The 18,911-nt window shown below is 35.5% G+C and overlaps 1 protein-coding gene across 1 annotated transcript; it reads right to left on the bottom strand.

Moving 5' to 3' along the window:
• Positions 1-1,318: 1,318 nt before the first annotated feature.
• LOC141710270 (secreted RxLR effector protein 161-like) lies at positions 1,319-2,025 on the bottom strand. The gene is made up of 2 exons (XM_074513044.1): positions 1,571-2,025; positions 1,319-1,328 (listed from the first exon to the last, which is right to left on the bottom strand). The coding sequence occupies exons 1-2, from the start codon at positions 2,023-2,025 to the stop codon at positions 1,319-1,321; spliced, it is 465 nt and encodes a 154-aa protein (XP_074369145.1).
• Positions 2,026-18,911: the final 16,886 nt, after the last annotated feature.

An 18,911-nucleotide genomic window follows, 5' to 3' on the forward strand; every position in this document is an offset into this window, starting at 1 on the left:
CGATTCACCATATTTTGACGAATACCCTTATACTTTTGTATCCCTGATTTATTGGGATTATCCCCATCACCAACGACATTTTCGGTAACCACATTAATGTTGTTCATCCTCATCTCCACCGTCTGAGTATCCACCGGAATTCGACCACCTGGCCAGAGCCATTTCGCACCTGTTGTTGGTGTTTTCTCCTGGGTTCAGCCTTCATCCACACCCCGTACGGTTTTTCGATTTTATCCAAGGGAGTATCAAAGATTCTTTCACAAAACTTCTCACTATGGCCAATCAATCCGCAGATAAAATAAAATATAGGTACTCCTTCATATTTGAAGTTGACCCAGCACCAATGTGCCTCACATCTTCTGAGCTTCATACGCCTTTGCAGTGGCTTGTTTAGGTCAATCGAAACTCTGATTCTGAGATAGTCTCACCAAGCTCCAACAAAATTATTAGTATCAAACTTAATAAATTTCCCAATATAATTTCCTATATTAGTAGCCACTTTTAAACACATAAAGCCTGTATTCATGTCATGAAGCTGCACCCACAGATCAATCTTGTCAATGCTGATAGTACGTAGGTTATCTCCTTCCTTCACTCTTTCAAAAACTAGTTACAATCGCCCAAATGTCCATAGACTAGCCTCGATAACTCTGGCAATATCTACCTCATGATAAAACTGAAAGATGTATCGATTCATCTCTAGTTCCTTCACGTATATTCCTTTGCCAGGCCTCCATAGAGATGCCATCTTGTGTTGCATTGCTTGAAAAGAAATTTCTTTGCGAGGCCTCCATAGAGATGCCATCTGTTATTTCTTAATTTGGTATACTAAATGAATATCATCTGTCTGTAAATGCTCTACTCTACCCGCATTGTCTAATTCAAGTTCTCCTAAAGTAAGGCACACAAGTGATACCCAAAATTTATAGCAGCTTTAGAGAACAACCAACTAATTAATTGAACTTAATATTAATTGAACTTAATATTAATTGGGAGAGAAGGGAGGCTAGGAAATAGATAAAGGGACGGTGCAAACATGTAATACACCTAAGCTAGATATAGATATTAGGTGCAGTATATTAGGTTATACTATATGCGACTACAAAGCGAGAAAAGGGCACTAATCCCGACAATTATTGGAAGAAAGGATCTCACTCAAACTCACACAAGACAATTTAGGAGAAGAAATGTATTACTTGAAAAATTACTTGATTACAAATGACTTGGTACAAGGCTTTATATAGGACTCCATAGAAAGATCTAGATAACTCTTAGACTCCAATAGACAACACTTGACCAAGATACATGTATCTAGAGATTACATGTACCTACACCAATACATTGAACATAGAAAAATACTAATACATGTACCAAGATTATTCTAGAGACTCCCACATAATTCTATTATTTTAATAGTAAAAAATATATTATTTATTTTTAAAACCCCCCCTTAATTTTGACTATCCCAAGTAGACTTCGGAATTTGTTGAAGGCGTCACTTTTGAGAGGCTTTGTAAATATGTCACTAATTTGATCTTGGGACTTCACATAATTCAACTCCACTTCACACCTTTCGATGCATCCCCGAATAAAGTGATATTTTGTATCAATGTGCTTGTTCCGTTCATGAAACACCGGATTTTTGGCCAAAGTTATTGCCGACTTGTTATCAACCAATACTTCCGTGGACTCATTTTGTGGCATGTGGAGCTCTTCCAAAACTCTCCTTAGCCATATAGCTTGACAAACACAAGAACACGCCGCTACATACTCCGCCTCACAAGTGGACAGGGTAACAATGGGTTGTTTCTTTGAACTCCATGAAAAAGATGTGTCACCAATAAAGAATACATATCCGGTGGTACTTTTTCGATCATCAATGTCACCGACCCAATCACTATCACAATAACCAACAAGTTTGAACTCATTTGAGTAATGATACAATAATCCATAATCCATTGTGCCTTTGAGATAACGAAGAATTCTCTTGGCCGCCTTCATGTGTGTTGTTGTTGGAGCCTCCATATAGCGACTAATAAGTCCAACACTATATAGTAAGTCGGGCCTCGTGCATGTCAAATATCTCAAACTTCCCACAAGACTTTTGAAATATGTAGGATCCACCTTCTCACATTCTTCAAATTTCTACTTCGTTCCACATTCAATGGGGGTGCTTACGGATTGACAATTTTCCATCTTGAATTTCTTCAAAATCTCCCTTGTATAGCTTCCTTGTGATATTAGTATTCCATCATCCATTTGCTTTACTTCAATGCCAAGATAATATGACATAAGCCCAATATCGGTCATCTCAAATTCTCTTATCATGTCTTGTTTAAATTTCTCAAACATTCTTGGACTATTTCCCGTGAATATTAAGTCATCCACATACAAGCACGCAAGAAGAAATTCTCCATTTTTAGCAACGTTGGCATATAGAGCATGTTCATGAGGACACTTGTAAAATCCTTGAGCTTGAAAGTATTTATCAAGTCTACTATTCCAAGCCCTCGGCGCTTGTTTCAATCCATACAAGGCCTTCTTTAACTTTAACACTTTTCCTTCTTGTCCTTTTATGATGTATCATAATGGTTGCTCCACATATACGGTTTCTTCAAGAACACCATTCAAGAAAGCGGACTTCACATCCATTTGATGAATTTTCCATCCATTTTGAGCCGCTAATGAGATGATTAGCCTTATAGTCTCCATTCTTGCAACCGGGGCAAAAACTTCGTCATAATCAACTCCATGTCTTTGATTGTAGCCTTTGGCCACCAATCTTGCCTTATATTTTTCCACCTTACCTTGGGCATTCTTCTTCACCTTATAAATCCACTTTACACCAATAGCTTTTTGTCCTTTTAGAAGTGTTGCTAACTCCCATGTGTCATTCTTCTTTATAGACTCAATCTCGTCGTCCATTGCTTTCTTCCACCTTTCATCTTGCACGGTTTCTTTGAAGCTTGTTGGTTCGGTTTCCGCTAGAAGACAAAGAAGTGTTAAGTCGGAAATAGCGGGAACCTCTTCTGTTTCATCGTATATTTCTCCAAGACTTCTATAATGTATTGGTGGTATCTCATCATCATCACTTGAAGAAGATAATGGAGTTTGTCCATCACTTGTTGCTCGTGGTGATGTAGGAGGAGTGATATTTTCTTCACTTTCTTCATCAACAAATGGGAAGAAATTATAATCTTCTTGTGTGTTGCTCCAATCCCATGAGCTCTCTTCGTCAAATACAACATCTCGACTAATAACAATCTTTCCATTGATGGGGTTGTAAAGTTTGTACCCCTTTGTTCTTGCATCATATCCAACAAACACATACTTTTCACTCTTGTAATCCAACTTTGTTCTTAGCTCATCATCGACGTGTTCATAAGCTATGCTTCCAAAAACTCTTAAGTGAGCAATAGATGGTCTCTTTCCTTTCCATGCTTGTTGCAGAGTTATGTCTTTAACACATCTCGTGGGACATCTATTTGACAAGTAGACGGCACAATCTACCGCTTCGGCCCAAAATTCCTTAGGTATATTCTTGCTCTTTAGCATGCTTCAAGCCATGTTAAGAATGCTCCTATTTTTTCTTTCGGCGACTCCATTTTGTTGCGGTGATCTTAAAACCGTTACGGGTCGTCTAATACCATGAGCTTCACAAAATTGCAAGAACTCATTTGAATTGAATTCACCTCCTCGATCCGAACGAATGGCTTTTATTTGATACTTGGTCTCTTTTTCAACTTGGGCTTTGAACTTTTTGAAGCATTCAAAAACTTGAGACTTCTCTTTGAGAAAGTACACCCATGTATTGCGGCTAAAATCATCAATGAATAACAAGAAATAGCGATTTTTACTAAAAGATGGAGGATTAAAAGGCCCACATACATCGGAGTGAATGAGTTCAAGTGGCTCATTTGCTCTTGACATAGATTCCTTTGGAAAGCTCTTTCTTGATTATTTTCCGAAAAGACATCCTTCACAAATTTGGTTTGGAAGGTTGATGTGAGGCAATCCATTCACCATATACTTCTTTGATAGTGAATTTAGTCCATCAAAGTTCAAGTGCCCAAACCTAAGATGCCAAAGCCAAGAAGAATCTCCAACACAAGCCTTAAGACATTTTACAACATCATTTTAAATTTTGAGAATAAACATACGATTCTTGGTCATAGGCACCTTTGCAATTAAATTATCATTAGAATCTCTCAAATTGAGAAATCCATCTTTTATGGTGATGGTATATCCTTTCTCCATTAGTTGCCCCAAACTCAAGATATTATTTTTCATGCTAGGCACATAATAAACACTTGAAATAAAATTATGATCTCCATTTTTCAAGCGAATTAAGATGTTACCTTTGCCTTTGATGGGCACTCCCGAAGAGTCTCCAAAAGTGACTTTTCCATTCACTTTGTCATCAAGATCCACGAACAAATTTTTATTGCCACACATATGATAACTTGCGCCGCTATCAAGATACCACAAATTATCTTCACAATTTACTTCTCCTTTATGCGCTAGAAGCAAAGTGGGCTCATCAACATTGCCTTTATCTTCAACAAAATTAGCTTTCTCCTCCACTTGATTTTTTGAAGCGTGACACTCGGAAGCATAATGACCAAATTTTTGACAATTATAGCATTTAACATTTGACTTTCCATACCTTGGTGTAACTCTTCCTGTTCCACGGCCTCTTGAATTTCTTGTCTCGTACAATCTTTCATACTTTTGACTTTCCTCCCTTTGTTGGCCACGACCTCTTCCTTGTCCATATAGAAATCCTCTTCCACGTCCTTGTCCAAGACCTCTTTGGCTCCTTGTATACCTTCCATTATTATCTTTAAAAGATAACTTTGATTGTAAGGCTTGTTCAATTGGCTCCTTCTTTAACATTTTTTCTTCATGGGCTTGTAATGATCCCATAAGCTCATCAATAGTCATTTCATCTATATCTTTAGCCTCCTCAATTGCCACAACTCTGTATTCAAATTTAAAGTCAAGTGAACGAAGAACTTTTTCAATAACATGAACATCACTTACCTCTTCTCCATTGCTTTTTATTTGATTGACAACGGTCAAGACCCTTGAAAAATAATCCGAGATTGATTCGGATTCCTTCATTCGCAAAGCCTCAAACTCGCCACCAAGTGTTTGTAGCCCAACTCTCTTTACTTTAGCATCGCCACTAAAAGAAGATTTGAGAGTATCCCAAACTTTCTTTGACGTTGTTGCGGAAGCCACTTTTTGTAACATAGAATCATCCAAACATTGATGAATGATCATGATCGCCTTTTGATCCTTCTTTCTTTGGGCTTGAAGTTGATCTTTTTGAACTTGATTCAAATTTGCTTCATTTTCGGGCACCTCCAATCCTTTCTCCACAATTTCCCACACATCATTTGCTCCAAGGATCGCCTTCATACGAATGTACCAATTCTCATAATTATCTTTGGTGAACTTTGGCATTTGTCATTGAGACATTCCATTTGCCATGATCTCCTTCTTCTTTACACCACACAAGCCTTCTTTCAAGACAAGTAGAAGTAGAACCTTTGGCTCTGATACCACTTTGTTGGAAGAAAGGATCTCACTCAAACTCACACAAGATAATTTAGGAGAAGAAATGTATTAGTTGAAAAATTACTTGATTACAAATGACATGGTACAAGGCTTAATATAGGACTCCATAGAAAGATCTAGATAACTCTTAGACTCCAATAGACAACACTTGACCAAGATGAATGTATCTAGAGATTACATGTACCTACACCAATACATTGAACATAGAAAAATACTAATACATGTACCAAGATTATTCTAGAGACTCCCACACAATTCTATTATTTTAATAGTCAAAAATATATTATTTATTTTTAAAAACAATTGTCAATTTGGGCAATTTCTACCTTATTTGGTGAAATTCAAGTCATTTTCTTTCTGAACAACCCCCGATAAATATTAGCTGGAATTAGATCTGAGTACAATTGGTGAAATGGTGTCCTATCATTCGAAGATGCAACAGTAGCGGTTCAAACCAGCGCTCTTTCGAGACGATGGAGATTTATTTGGACCACTCTGCCTTTTCTCAATTTCTGTTGGTATGGAAACTCTACACATAAAAATGTTTCTGAATTTATCCGCCATGTTCTGTCTAATCGAGACCATGAATCCCATCTTTCCGAAGTGAAATTTTGTGTTCACAATAATTTGTTAATTAAGGATTTAGTTGATAAGTTTATTGAGTATGCCATCTCACACAACGTGCAATCCTGTGCAATCCTTAACTCTTGATTTGTTAGATGATCATAAGCCTTATAAGTTGTCCACCTTTAGCTCTAAGTCGTTAGAGAAACTCACATTGCGAGTCAATCTTGAAGAATGTGCACTCGAATGGGATTCCTGGGATTTGCCTGCCTTAACAACTCTCCGCCTGTGGAGTCCTGGTTACTCTATAAAAGATAAATTTTCGGGTTCATGGATTAAGGATTTATGGTTTACATGCTTGCCTGCCCTGAGAACTCTTGATTTATGGTTTACATGATTGGATTTTATCAGATTCATCTTTTTCTTTCAGTTTGCCAGCTATAAAAACCCTCCAGCTGTCTAAGTGTGTATCTCCCATGACAAGGGTTTGGAACTTCCCAGCTGTAACAAGTATGCAGCTACATTATGTATATATTCCCGATAACTTGGGTGACATATTATCTGCACTTGTCAATCTACAAAATCTCCAATTATTTCTATCACCAGATCAGCAAGATCATATCATATCTTGTCCTCCTCAAGTGTTGAACCTGACTATTAGAACCAGCTTCTGCCACTATGCTTTTATTTGTCAAAGCATTATGGTTTCAGCACCAAAGCTCTGCAACTTCACTTCTTTTGGTATCTTTGCAGCCGCAATTGGAGTTCCTGAGTTGGAAAACGTAAATATAAGGTTAAATGGTTGGTTTCAGGGCCTGAAATTAGCAGCAAGGAAACAATATCATCAGCGGCTAACATATATGCTTTCAGGTCTTGGTAATGCCAAAAACCTCACTTTTGACTCGGAGATTATTGAGGTAACTTGATTTATCTTGTCGATTGAAATATAAGCAATACCTTCAAGTCATCTGACTGAAAATAGTACTGCTATTAAATTGTGTAACTTGGGGCCTTGGTTAAATTAGGTTCGACTTGCAGGTAATCTTTCATGGACCTCTATTTTTTTTTCTTTTGGGCTGTTTTATATACAATCTTCTCTTTTTTATTTTTGTGGTTGTAGGCACTCATTGACATTTCCAACCTTCTCGTAAGTTTGCCTTCTCCATTCTGTAAGTTGCAGTATATGAAGTTACGGAGGGGATTCAAAGAATCAAGTATATCTCGTGCTCTGAGAAGCTATTTACTTGGTGGCTCTCCTAAACCTACCATCGTCAAAGAATTGCCTCAAGTATTTAATGTATCCATATTCATCTTGATAATACAATGTATTTTCTGTCGATTCTCTTGTAAAAGATAAATATATCATATTTTCATTATGAAATAGGTACATCTTTTTCAACTTATGTTATTGTGACAAAAAACCAATGTCATCTCTTCTATATGCTAGGTTAGACGGAGGTAGTTCAACGTTTTTTATCATCTCTTCTTGTAAATCAACTGTTGAAGCCATGTCAACGTGCTGAATTGTATTCTGCAATTCTAATGCTAGACTCCAGTGTAGTCAAATTTAATTTATCAGTATCTGGAATGCATTACAGTTCAAATTCTTTGAATTAATCTTGTTTAGTGTGAACCGATTAATATGGAAGAATCAGATCGAGGTGACCAACAATTTTAGTTCACAACCTACTTTACCTTTTTTTTATTAATTTACACCAAAATCTTTTCTCATAAACAATTGGGTCGGTGGGAGTACTATTCAGTCAGATGCTTTCACTATGTTATGCACACCACCTCTATACTGTGTACTGTGACTACTGTCCTGATCTTTTGTCTGATAATTTAGTTAGTACCGAATATATCAAATTGATAACCTTTTCTCATGTCAGTTAATTGCCGTGAGATATATCATCGTTTTTTGTTTTTTTTTCAGCACACAATTCCTCTAAGTGTAGCAGTTTCCATCAGAGATCAACATGTTGCACTACAAGAGCCCTTGGCTGCTCCAATAAACGAGCTGGTTGATACTCAATATGTTTATCAATCTCTGAGTGTTGACACTGTAAACAGCTATGTGCAAGAAGAGCACAGTGTGGAAGAAACTATGGTAGATGCTGACAGAGTCGGACATGATATTGATTCTTTAGTGGAAAGGACAGACAAAGATCAAGTGAGCTCTTTGAGGGGGGCAAGAGATTCTGGGTTATGGCGGAGCCATGAGGTTAATTCCGAGTTTGTATGCCTGCTCGATCGCATTATGCAAAACTACCCGGAAACCTTTGAGCACTTTACCACAAAAAACATGAAGTTATGTTCAATGAATCTGAATGTTTTATGCACCTCACTGAATGACTTTATCAAACTATCTATCACTGATGTCGATTGCGAGATGATTGCTGCGTACAGGGATGTATTTTCCTACTTGCAGTTTAGTTTTAGCATCCTCAATTGATTGTCATATTGAGGATGCTAAAACTAGACTGCAAGAACTGCAGGATCAAGTCAATAATGTCAAAATTAAACTACAAGATCTGGAAACTCGTGTTGATGATGCCAAATCTAAACTGCAAGATTTGCAGACTCTTCGTACGGAGAAGTTGACCGAAATCGAGAAAGCTTTTGGAACTTTGGGTACTAACATTGCTGTTGGTTTCATCCGAGATGATATACTGCCTAATTCTTAACTTCATGGTTTAGTTTTAAGTTTTAAAAGTTGTTTGAATGCCTTGGAATATTGTCAATTGTCGATCCCTGAACTCCGAAGTACTTCCAAAGCATAATGCTTATTATCATACTGTTTTCGTGTTTCATCATTGAACTGCTTATATGCTTGTTTTGTGTCGGGTAAGATGTTTCCCTTCTCATTAGAAGTTTATAGCCTTACTTATCATAGCATGTGAATCTATCATTTATCTGACCTCATTTCATAGAGTTTATTGAAAAGCTCTCAGCTTTCCAGTAGAAGCAAGATACTCTGTACTTAGAGTGTTCACGAACCGAGCCGAGCCGAGTTTTGATCGAACCGAGCCAAGCTTTAATTTTTTTTCTGAAGAGCCGACCCGAGCCCAGCTTTCTTAATGAAAAAAAAACTATGTTCGAGCTCGAGCTCGTTAACGAACGAGCCAAACACGAGCTTTCTCCATCAAAACGAGTCGAGCCGAGCGGAGCGGAGCCGAGCCGAGCCGAGCCGAGCTGAATTAAAAAATTCTGGTCAAAACACCGGTTGACTGTTAAAATAACAAACCAAATACTCTTATTTTTTTCTAAAAATTTTGTCATATCACTAGAATATATTGATCTTAACATCCGTACCGTTGGATCATTCATAAATATTTTTAAAAAAATCGAAACATTAATACGATACAAAACACTAATTAGAAGTACAAGTCAAAACACCCGTTGACTGTTAAAATAACAAATCAAATACATTTACTTTTTCTAAATTTTTTGTCATATCACTAAAATATATAGATTTTAACATCCGTACAGTTGCATTATCTATAAATATTTTTTAAAAATCAAAACATAAATACGAGACTAAATACTAGTTACAAGTGTTGTTAAAACAAGTGGTTGATTGTCAAAATAACAAACAAAATTAATTTATTTTTTTCTAAAATTTTTATCATGTCACTAAAATATATAGATATTAACATCCGTACGGTTGGATCATCTATAAATATTTTTTAAAAAATCAAAACATTAATAGGAGACTAAACACTAGTTACAAGTAAATGTCAAAACACCGGTTGACTGTTAAAATAACAAACCAAATACATTTATTTTTTTCTAAAACTTTTGTCCTGTCACTAAAATATATAGATCTTAACATCAGTACGGTTGGATCATTCATAAATATTTTAAAATAATTTAAACATTAATATGAGACTAAACACTAGTTCAAAGTATTGTTGAAACACTTTGTTGATTGTCAAAATAACAAACAAAATAAATTTATTTTTTCTAAAATTTTTATCATGTCACAAAAATATATATATATATATATATATTAACATCCGTACGATTGGATCATCTATAAATATTTTTTAAAAAATCAAAACATTAATACGAGACTAAACACTAGTTACACTGGTTGATTGTTAAAATAACAAACCAAATACATTTATTTTTTTCTAAAACTTTTGTCATGTCACTAATATATATAGATCTTAACATCCGTTTGGTTGGATCATCTATAAATATTTTTAAAAAAATCAAAACATGAATACGAGACTAAACACTGGTTACAAGTACTCTTCAAACAAGGGGTTGATTGTCAAAATAACAAACAAAATAAATTTATTTTTTTCTAAAATTTTTATCATGTCACTAAAATATATAAATATTAACATCCGTACTGTTGGATCATACATAAATATTTTTTAAAAAATCAAAACATTAATATGGGAGAAGTACTAGTCAAACTACTAGTTAAATGTTAAAATACCAAATCAAATATATTTTTTTTTTATAAATTTTTTATTATATCACTTAAATATATAGATCTTCACATCCGTACAGTTGGATCATTTATAAATAATTTCAAAAAATCGAAACACCGATCAGGAAATAAATACTAGTTACAAGTAGTAGTCAAATCACTTGTTAATTATTTAAATATCAAATTAAAAAATTATTTTTAATATCTGAATTTTTTCAAATTACTAAAATATATATTTTGACATTAGTATAGTTCAATAATTTAAAAATATTTATAAAAAATCTGAATAAAATTCATTATAATTAAATATATAAAAAATAATTTATTTTTTAATTTTTTTTCGAGTCGAGCTCGAGCCGAACCGAGCCGAGCCGAGCTTAAGCCGAGTTCGAGCTAAACATGCCAAAAGCTCGGCTCGAGCTCGTTTTCTTAATGAACACATTTTTGTATTGGAGCTCCAGCTCGAGCCCTTAACGAACCGAGCCGAACCTTGCCTTTAACGAGTCGAGCTCGAGCTTGTTCGCGAATGGATCGGTTCGCGAACAGCTCTACTCTGTACAACTACAAATACAAATGGAATGACACAACAATGAAGAGCTTTTCATATGCACAATTTTTTTCTTAAAATTTCATGTTATTAAAATATTAATAACAATCAATTAACATGTATCAGAAAAGAATATTGTATTTTAGTTCAAATCAGGTGCTAACAAAAGTAAGTAAGAATGCGAGTAAAACAAAGTAAAATCATTTTAATTGAATTTTAATGGAAAAATATTATAATTGCTTCGTTCTAATTTACTCGTCTACTCTAACTTTTCCCCGTATTTTTGGATAAATTGACCGTATAGTTCCGTTAGTTATATTTAAAGAAAAAAATTAAAATTTTATTTCTAAAATAAAATTTTGAAAATAATTGACGAAGTTAGTACAACTTAAATTACGCGAAAAATTGATCAAAATGTCACTTTGGGGTGTAAAATGGTTTAAACTTTCACTTCTGGATATTATGGCATTAAATATTACTTCTCAGCGTTACATCGTGTAGCATTTGGAAACCACCCAAAATGCTACACCTTTTGTATATGGTTTTGTTTTGTCTGCGATCACGCTACTTGATTTAACGTTTTATATGCTTTTTTTTCTCTTATTTTGAACTTCTTTTGATGTATTATTTAAGGGCTGTTGCCTTAAATGTCATTTTGGTGTAAAAAATGGTCTAAAATGTCATTTTTTAAAAATATGACCCAAAATATCATTTTATAACGGTACATTATGTAACATTTGAAAAATAACCCAAAACGCTACACGATGTAATGTTGAGTATCTTTTTTTGAAAATTTTAAGTCACACGCCGTATCATGTAACGTTGTGTGCTTTGAGTTTATTTCTTAAAATTTTTAATCTACCAAGATGCTATATGCTATAATAGCATGTGGATGCCCGCTTCGCGTGTCTTTGGTTTTTTAATAAATTAAGAGGACAATCAACTGATTACACAGAACTGTTTCTCCAAAATTAGGAGTTTGGAGGCGTATTATTTTTTTTGTTATGAGGGCGCCAAGGAAATGGAAGAAGGTTAAATGAATGGGACTAAATAATTGTGAAAACCTTTTTAAAAATAATGAGTTTGCGCCACGATTTTGTATTTCTTTGTGTTCTTGCCGGATTACTCCCTCTTCTTTGTTATATTTGATCCTGATTGGAACTGGATATCGAAATCAGTTGAAGATTGTAAGATGCGGTTGAAGGATTTTTTTTTTTGGGAAGTGTACGTTTAAGAGTGATAGATTAGTAGTTGTAAACAGAAAGTGGTATGTTTAGTATATGTGTAATGTCATAACACACCTTATCTGGTAAACAATTAGCAATCCAGTATTGCTGATAGATAGACTTCAAAGCATTTAATTCATTACATAATAATTTCAGTTCCTGACTTTGAAGGGAAAAGTAGAAGCATGAGGACATATAGTTAACCATTGCAAAATTTCAACAAAGTAGAATGTGGAAATCATCTGGATTTCATTATTTTCTCTATATTGTATTCATGGATTGGTTTTGAGTTTTGTTAGTGGAGAGCGAAAGGTAAGATCTGACAATATGTCAATGTGATAGTTGCTGGTTGATCCCTGTAATTTGTAGTAAATAGGGAAAGTGTTTTCAGATTTAACTTCTGTGTTGTACTGTAACATGGCATTTGGGCTGTAATGGCATGTTGTTGCTGCATACAGGCTTTCGTATCTGTTTGGTGCTGGTTTGGATCGATGAAGGTTGTGCAAATATTTATTGCCAAGAATATTGTGGCCTTGTGCACGATATTGAATTCCTTGATGATAAGTTTGATGGTGTATTTTCTATTAACCAATGCTTTCAACTCTGAAGGGAACGACTTTTCTTCTCCCATCTGAATGATGCATTGAAATGATATGTTAAAGTTTTACTTGTTACCTGCTTCAGTAGGTGGACAGCTCTTTTTCCGAGGATAGCTCTTACTTGTTGGTCATTGAGGATGATGTCAATGCAACCCGTGTTATCCGATGCCTTTACAGTTAGCTTGAACCCATGTATATTGAAGAGGCAAAAGAAGGTGTGAATGTGGTTTGAGCTGTAGGAAAATTTTTATATGCCGGAGAAGTTTGTAATGTGAAAGTTACCTCTTGTCGGGGCAAGGCAGGATACGATTGTAATGTAGACAGTACCATCGATCTTCCTCAAATTCTATTTCTTCAAAACATTGTGTACAAACCGTCTTGTACCATGTATCGGTCTCTTCCATAGCCGTGATAATTAGGTACGCACAAATTTTGCTCTGCAAGTACATTTACCTTAATTATGAATGAAGTAAATTTAGGAAGTTGTTTAGTTTTGCAGTACCATGATTTATTCCTTCCCCGGGCATATAATTCTTGCAACATTCAGAATTTCCACCTCTGCATGCTTGTCCATTGCATACATTTCTTGTTGGAAAGCAGGTTGGGTCAATCTAATGAAATTTGGGGAATGTTAATAGATTACATGTATAACAAATAAGTCATTTACTTACTTATGCCTTAGCTGCATGACACTATAATGATTGTAGTTGATATAACATTGAGTCCCCCCTACACTTGAAATATCATCTTGATCTTGGAAGCGAAACGTGTTTTTGTACATGCACATTATTTAGGGAAAAGCGTCAAAATACATAAACATTTTTTGGAATGATCAAAAAATGGAAGAAGTTAGTAATCTAATTCCATTCCACAATCCTAATCGATTACTTGCTATAATCAGTATAGTAGGTTTTTCATGAACTTCTTTCATTTGTTCATCAAACATTTCAGCAAATATATCCCATAAAGTGACATTGATTGAGGACCTACGCATTATTTTCGGTACATATGACGAATAACGAATAAAAATAACCTACAAATATAGATATGAAACATAGAAGGGAAATGTAACCTTCCATCGGTGAGTATTAACTTAACTTGCTTCTGAGAAGCATTGAATATATTAACCAAATGTGTGAGTGGCTGATAAAATTTGACAATTCCAATTATATATGTTGATACAATTATTTACACTTGTTACTTTCAGTTGAAGGTTGAGAACTGAAAAACTTTTAGTTATTGATTTCACCTGCCAAGTGAGTTGTTTGTTTTGTAAGCTCCATCAGCTCGCTATGATCATAGAAATCTAACGCATTAGTTTCAATACCACATGTAGTTTCCTCAATCTCTTTCATTTGAGTGTCTTTTGAGAAAACCAACTCTACATCATTTGCGAGGCATGTTTCTCCTATGATGCCAGTACATGAGTCACCGACTGGTAGGACAGATTCTCCCGCTCATATGTTTGACTCCCCAGTTCCTGATAGGGTTCCTATTGTTCTTATACCTGCCCATGTTAGCGATGATTTAGCTCGGAACCGTGATTTTATATTTTCTCGTATACTTGAGTTGAGAGCCATGATAGATAGGATGGCACATGATTCTCGACTACGTATGTTGGTGCCAGAGCCTGAGTGGCGTGTTCGTATTGAGATGGTTAAGCAGGTTACCCGTAGGCGTTTGGATGAGGGTCATTCTTCCAATGATGCTGATGCCAGTGCCTGAGTGGCATATTCATATGTTGTCGAGATGAATGTTGTCAGTGTTGAGGGAGGTTCTTGACCACCATGTTTAGTTGTGGATGTGAGTTGCAGAAGCGACAACTGGTAGAGCCCGTAGTATGTTGTTATTGTTATTACTCAGCACCATTAGGCTTGGGATACTTGGTCAGCTCTACTCTGTTGTTGTACTTTGATCCCAGAACTTGTTGTACTTTAAACTATTTATCTACGTACCCTTGCTTATTTCGGTTCCTTGAAATTCATAAACTATGTGCATAACTTGTTCACCTAGCATTCTTGTTTATTACCTTTATGATAACCACTCTCTTGTCATGTGAGAACCCTAATCGATGAGCGAAATATGTAGTAATAGGATTGTATGCGCAAACGGGTAAAATTTGAAAGTGTTATAACTCACTATTCTTAAAGAGTTATGTTGATATACCTGCCATTCTATCGTATTGCTTAATAATTGCTCATCAGGTTTACAAAAATGGCAACTACACCAAATCACCCTGAAGAGGAAATACAAACTCAAAACCAAGATTAAAACCATGATACCCCTGTGATGAACCGACTTCTCCAAATTATACAACCTCTAACCTCGACAATCGGAAATTTTAAACACTTCCAATATGTTCATCCCCAGAGTTTGTAGGATTATCAGATAACAGTCCTGGCTGAGAGAAATGGAGAAAGCTTTTAAGTTAGCTGAGGTAAAGAATGAGAAGGAGAAAAAATATGTGAGTTATTATCTTAGGGATGAAGCAATCTATTGGTGGGAGTCTACCAAAGCATTGCAAGAAGATGAAGTAATCTCCTAGAAGAAATTTATAGAATTTGTTTCTAGAAAAATATTTACCAAGTTATATGCAAGATGAATTGGAGATGAGATTTCTGGATTTGAAACAGGAAAATATGACTGTGGCGGAATATGAGGTGGAGTTTTCAGAGTTAGCGAGATTTGTGTAAAAGTACATGAATACGGAAGCTAAGAAGGTAAAAAGATTTCAACAACGACTTAAATCATGGATTATAAGTCAAGTGGCTCTTCTTGAGATTAGGACGTATGCTGTTGTGGTACAGAAATCAATGATCGTGTAAGGAGAAAGAGAAACAACTAAAAGAGAAAATAAGGGAAAGAAAAGGAAGTTTGAGGATTCGGACGAAGATAATAACCGATGTCTAATAAGATATAGACATCGGTTTTTTTTGTAATCGATGTTATTTTATAAATATTGATTGTGTGTTATAGTTTTAAATAGGCCTAATCGTCCTAATATTACATTTCTGAACTTGACATTAAACAATTATATAACATCAATGTGAATTAGACATCATAAATTTTCCAGAAATGATGTGTAATATTACATAGACATTGGTTTTTAACCGATGTCTATGAGAAAATACATTTAACATCAGTCGCGAAGACATCATACATTTTTTACATAGTCATCGGTTAAAAATTGATGTCTAAGGTCTTTTTTCTAGTAGTGTATTGTTTAGGGATATACGATGTACTGTACTAAATATTGTATTTATCCTTGTTCAATAGATATACATATAAATATAATGACAAATTTTGAATAACAAATTTTCCCCATTATGGCAGGCGCATTGTGATTAAAATATTGGTGACCTATTTCTAGAGAAACCACAGCAAAGAGGTAATAATAACCACAGTATGAGGATTTTTCCACTTAATAAGAAGTCGTGCCCTGTAAAGATTATTTCCCTGTTTTTTTTATTTAGGTCAGACTATCAGTGTTACTATATATTTAAATTTTGTTGGCGGATGGACTCCTCTACTTTAAGCTCAAATATATGGCAAACTTAAGTCTACTAAAGTTCAGGTTGACATTTAGTATCTCTTTATATTGGTTATTCCAAAAGTTATAGTTTTCATAATAATTTGCTTAATGTTGAAACTTTTGCAGTCCAGTGTGTTCAGTTGGATGGATCTATGACTATGAAGGCAAGAGATGCTACCATCACAAGGTTTACCGAGGATCCAGAGTGCGAGCTTGAAAGGAGGAGGGGTTGCACTTAATCTCACAGTGGCATCACTATTTTTTACCTATCTTCTTTTGCGCACTCCAAGTGTTATCGTACTAGAATCCAGATGTTTATTTATCGTACTCTAGACTATAGACTATGTACCTGTTTTTTGGATTATGTGGAGTTGATGGTGAAATGTGTGAAAACTGAAGTAGTATTTGGTAGGGGTTGTGAAAACCGATTTGAAGTTTGGTGGTTTGAATTGTTTATTTGTTGACTTGTATGAAAAACAGGTTTATGGCATATTTAATTTACAAACAAATATTGTCAATTTTTTTTTGTGAAATATGTTATATTATGTACTTCAATGTTACAAACAAACTAGTATAATATAATACAAATCATTATAAAACTGTTATAATAAGGAAAAAATATGTTATAATGATTTTGTGGCCCACATGTGGGGCTGCATGTGGGGCTCTCATGCGGGCCCCATTTTTTTGAAAATTCTAAGTCCAAAGGTAACATACATATTGTGATACTATAGACATAGAATGATGTTACTTTTTACGGCTATTGTAACACAAATGTGAATGTTACCCCAGGGCAAAAGTAATGTTACCTTAGGGGCCAAAGGTAACTAAAAAAAAGCAACTTTATTTTTTATGTTACCTTAGGGCTTTTTTTGGCTGTGGTAACACTTTTTTGGGCCTGTTATAACATTTTCTTGGTGTTGCTGTACGCCATTTATGGTGTAGTGAGAACAAGGAAAAATGTTAGGACGAGTCACAACACTAATAAAAATAAAAGTATATTTTGGAGGAGCTAAGACACGCCACAATGAAAAGGACAAAAGCCGTAAACTAGAAGTTCCAAGGTGCCTCGGGCGCCCCCCGTATTACGCGAAGGGCTGCAACCTGAAAACTGCAAATCCTCGGGCGCTCCATGCAGTCCGCGAAGGCGGCGACCCAAGCGACATTAAAAGCTTCGGGCGCAGCCTGTTTTAAAAAAAATCAAAGGTCGCAACCCAGGAGCTTCAAGGCTCCGGGCGTGCCCCGTCTAGTGCGAAGGCCGTGGCTGTGACACATCTCCCGCGCGCCCCGTATGGAGAAAGGGGGGTCGCGACCCGAGAGCCCCCATGGCATGCCTCGAGCGCGCCCCCGTGTGTGTGGCTACGAATTTTTATGACCTAAATTTTAAGATTCAAGCTACTAACACAATTGGAATTCAAATTGGTGCATCTAAAAAAATCAAGCTATGTATACAACCTATACATATACACACAAAATATGGCATAAACATGGAAGTTCAAGAAGCTCAAATTTCTTTTATCTTGTAGCATACATGAAAGGAATTTAAAAGAGAGAGACATGAAAGAGTACCTTGGAAGATGGAGGATGAGTGGGTTGAAGTTAAAATAAAGGTGGAGCCAAGAACAAGTTAATCCAAGATTCTTGAGATTTTTGGGGGAAAGGGGTTTATGCCCTTTATATTGGGTATTTTAGAAGATGGGAGTTAAGAATGAAATGAAGGAGCAAGATGTATGAAAAGAAAGAAAAGTATAGAATTTTTGAAATTTTAACCCCTAGAATAGACTTTCGGGGGTAGGGGGTGCTTTGAATGCGCCACTACTAGAAATAGTAGATACGACATCGGTCCTTAGACATCGGCATGTAATGCACCCGATATTAAAATGCAGTTTAACAACAGTTTTGTAAAAAGCGATGTTGAATACGCATATTGACATCGGTTTCACTTAGTAGCCGTTGTCTATCTTCAGAAATTAAAAAGGCCACAAATATATTTTTAACTTTGACATCGGTTCATTTTGTTAACCGTTGTCTTTGGCCTTTTAAAAAAAATAAAAATTACTTAACTTCCCCCCCCCCCCGCTTTTCAATTCACTTCCCCCTTTAATTTTAACAAAAAATTCACTTAACATATTTTCCCCCTTTTTCCAAAAAACCTCCCGCGACCCTTTAATCTCTCCCCGACCCTCGCCTCTCTCGTCTCTCCCCTCCTTCTCTCTTAGTCTTCTTACCTTTCTTCTCTCTTCTTACGTTAGTCTCTGTTAACCGTCTATTCTCTCTTTTCTCCGAAACCCTAATTTTAGCCCCAATTCTAATTCAAGATTTGGAGCTTCAAATTAGAGCAAATTAAACTTGAAATTGAGCTAGTATCTGGAGGTTGGAGCTAGTATCTGGAGGTAGACAGCATAATAAGGTACGTAGT

The sequence above is a fragment of the Apium graveolens genome, chromosome 1 (assembly GCF_009905375.1).
Source record: "Apium graveolens cultivar Ventura chromosome 1, ASM990537v1, whole genome shotgun sequence".
NCBI classification, from domain to species: Eukaryota; Viridiplantae; Streptophyta; class Magnoliopsida; order Apiales; family Apiaceae; genus Apium; species Apium graveolens.

Coding starts and splice junctions, on each gene's coding strand:
- LOC141710270 (XM_074513044.1), bottom strand. CDS start 2,025: ATGGAGGCTCCAACAACAACACACATGAAGGCGGCCAAGAGAATTCTT.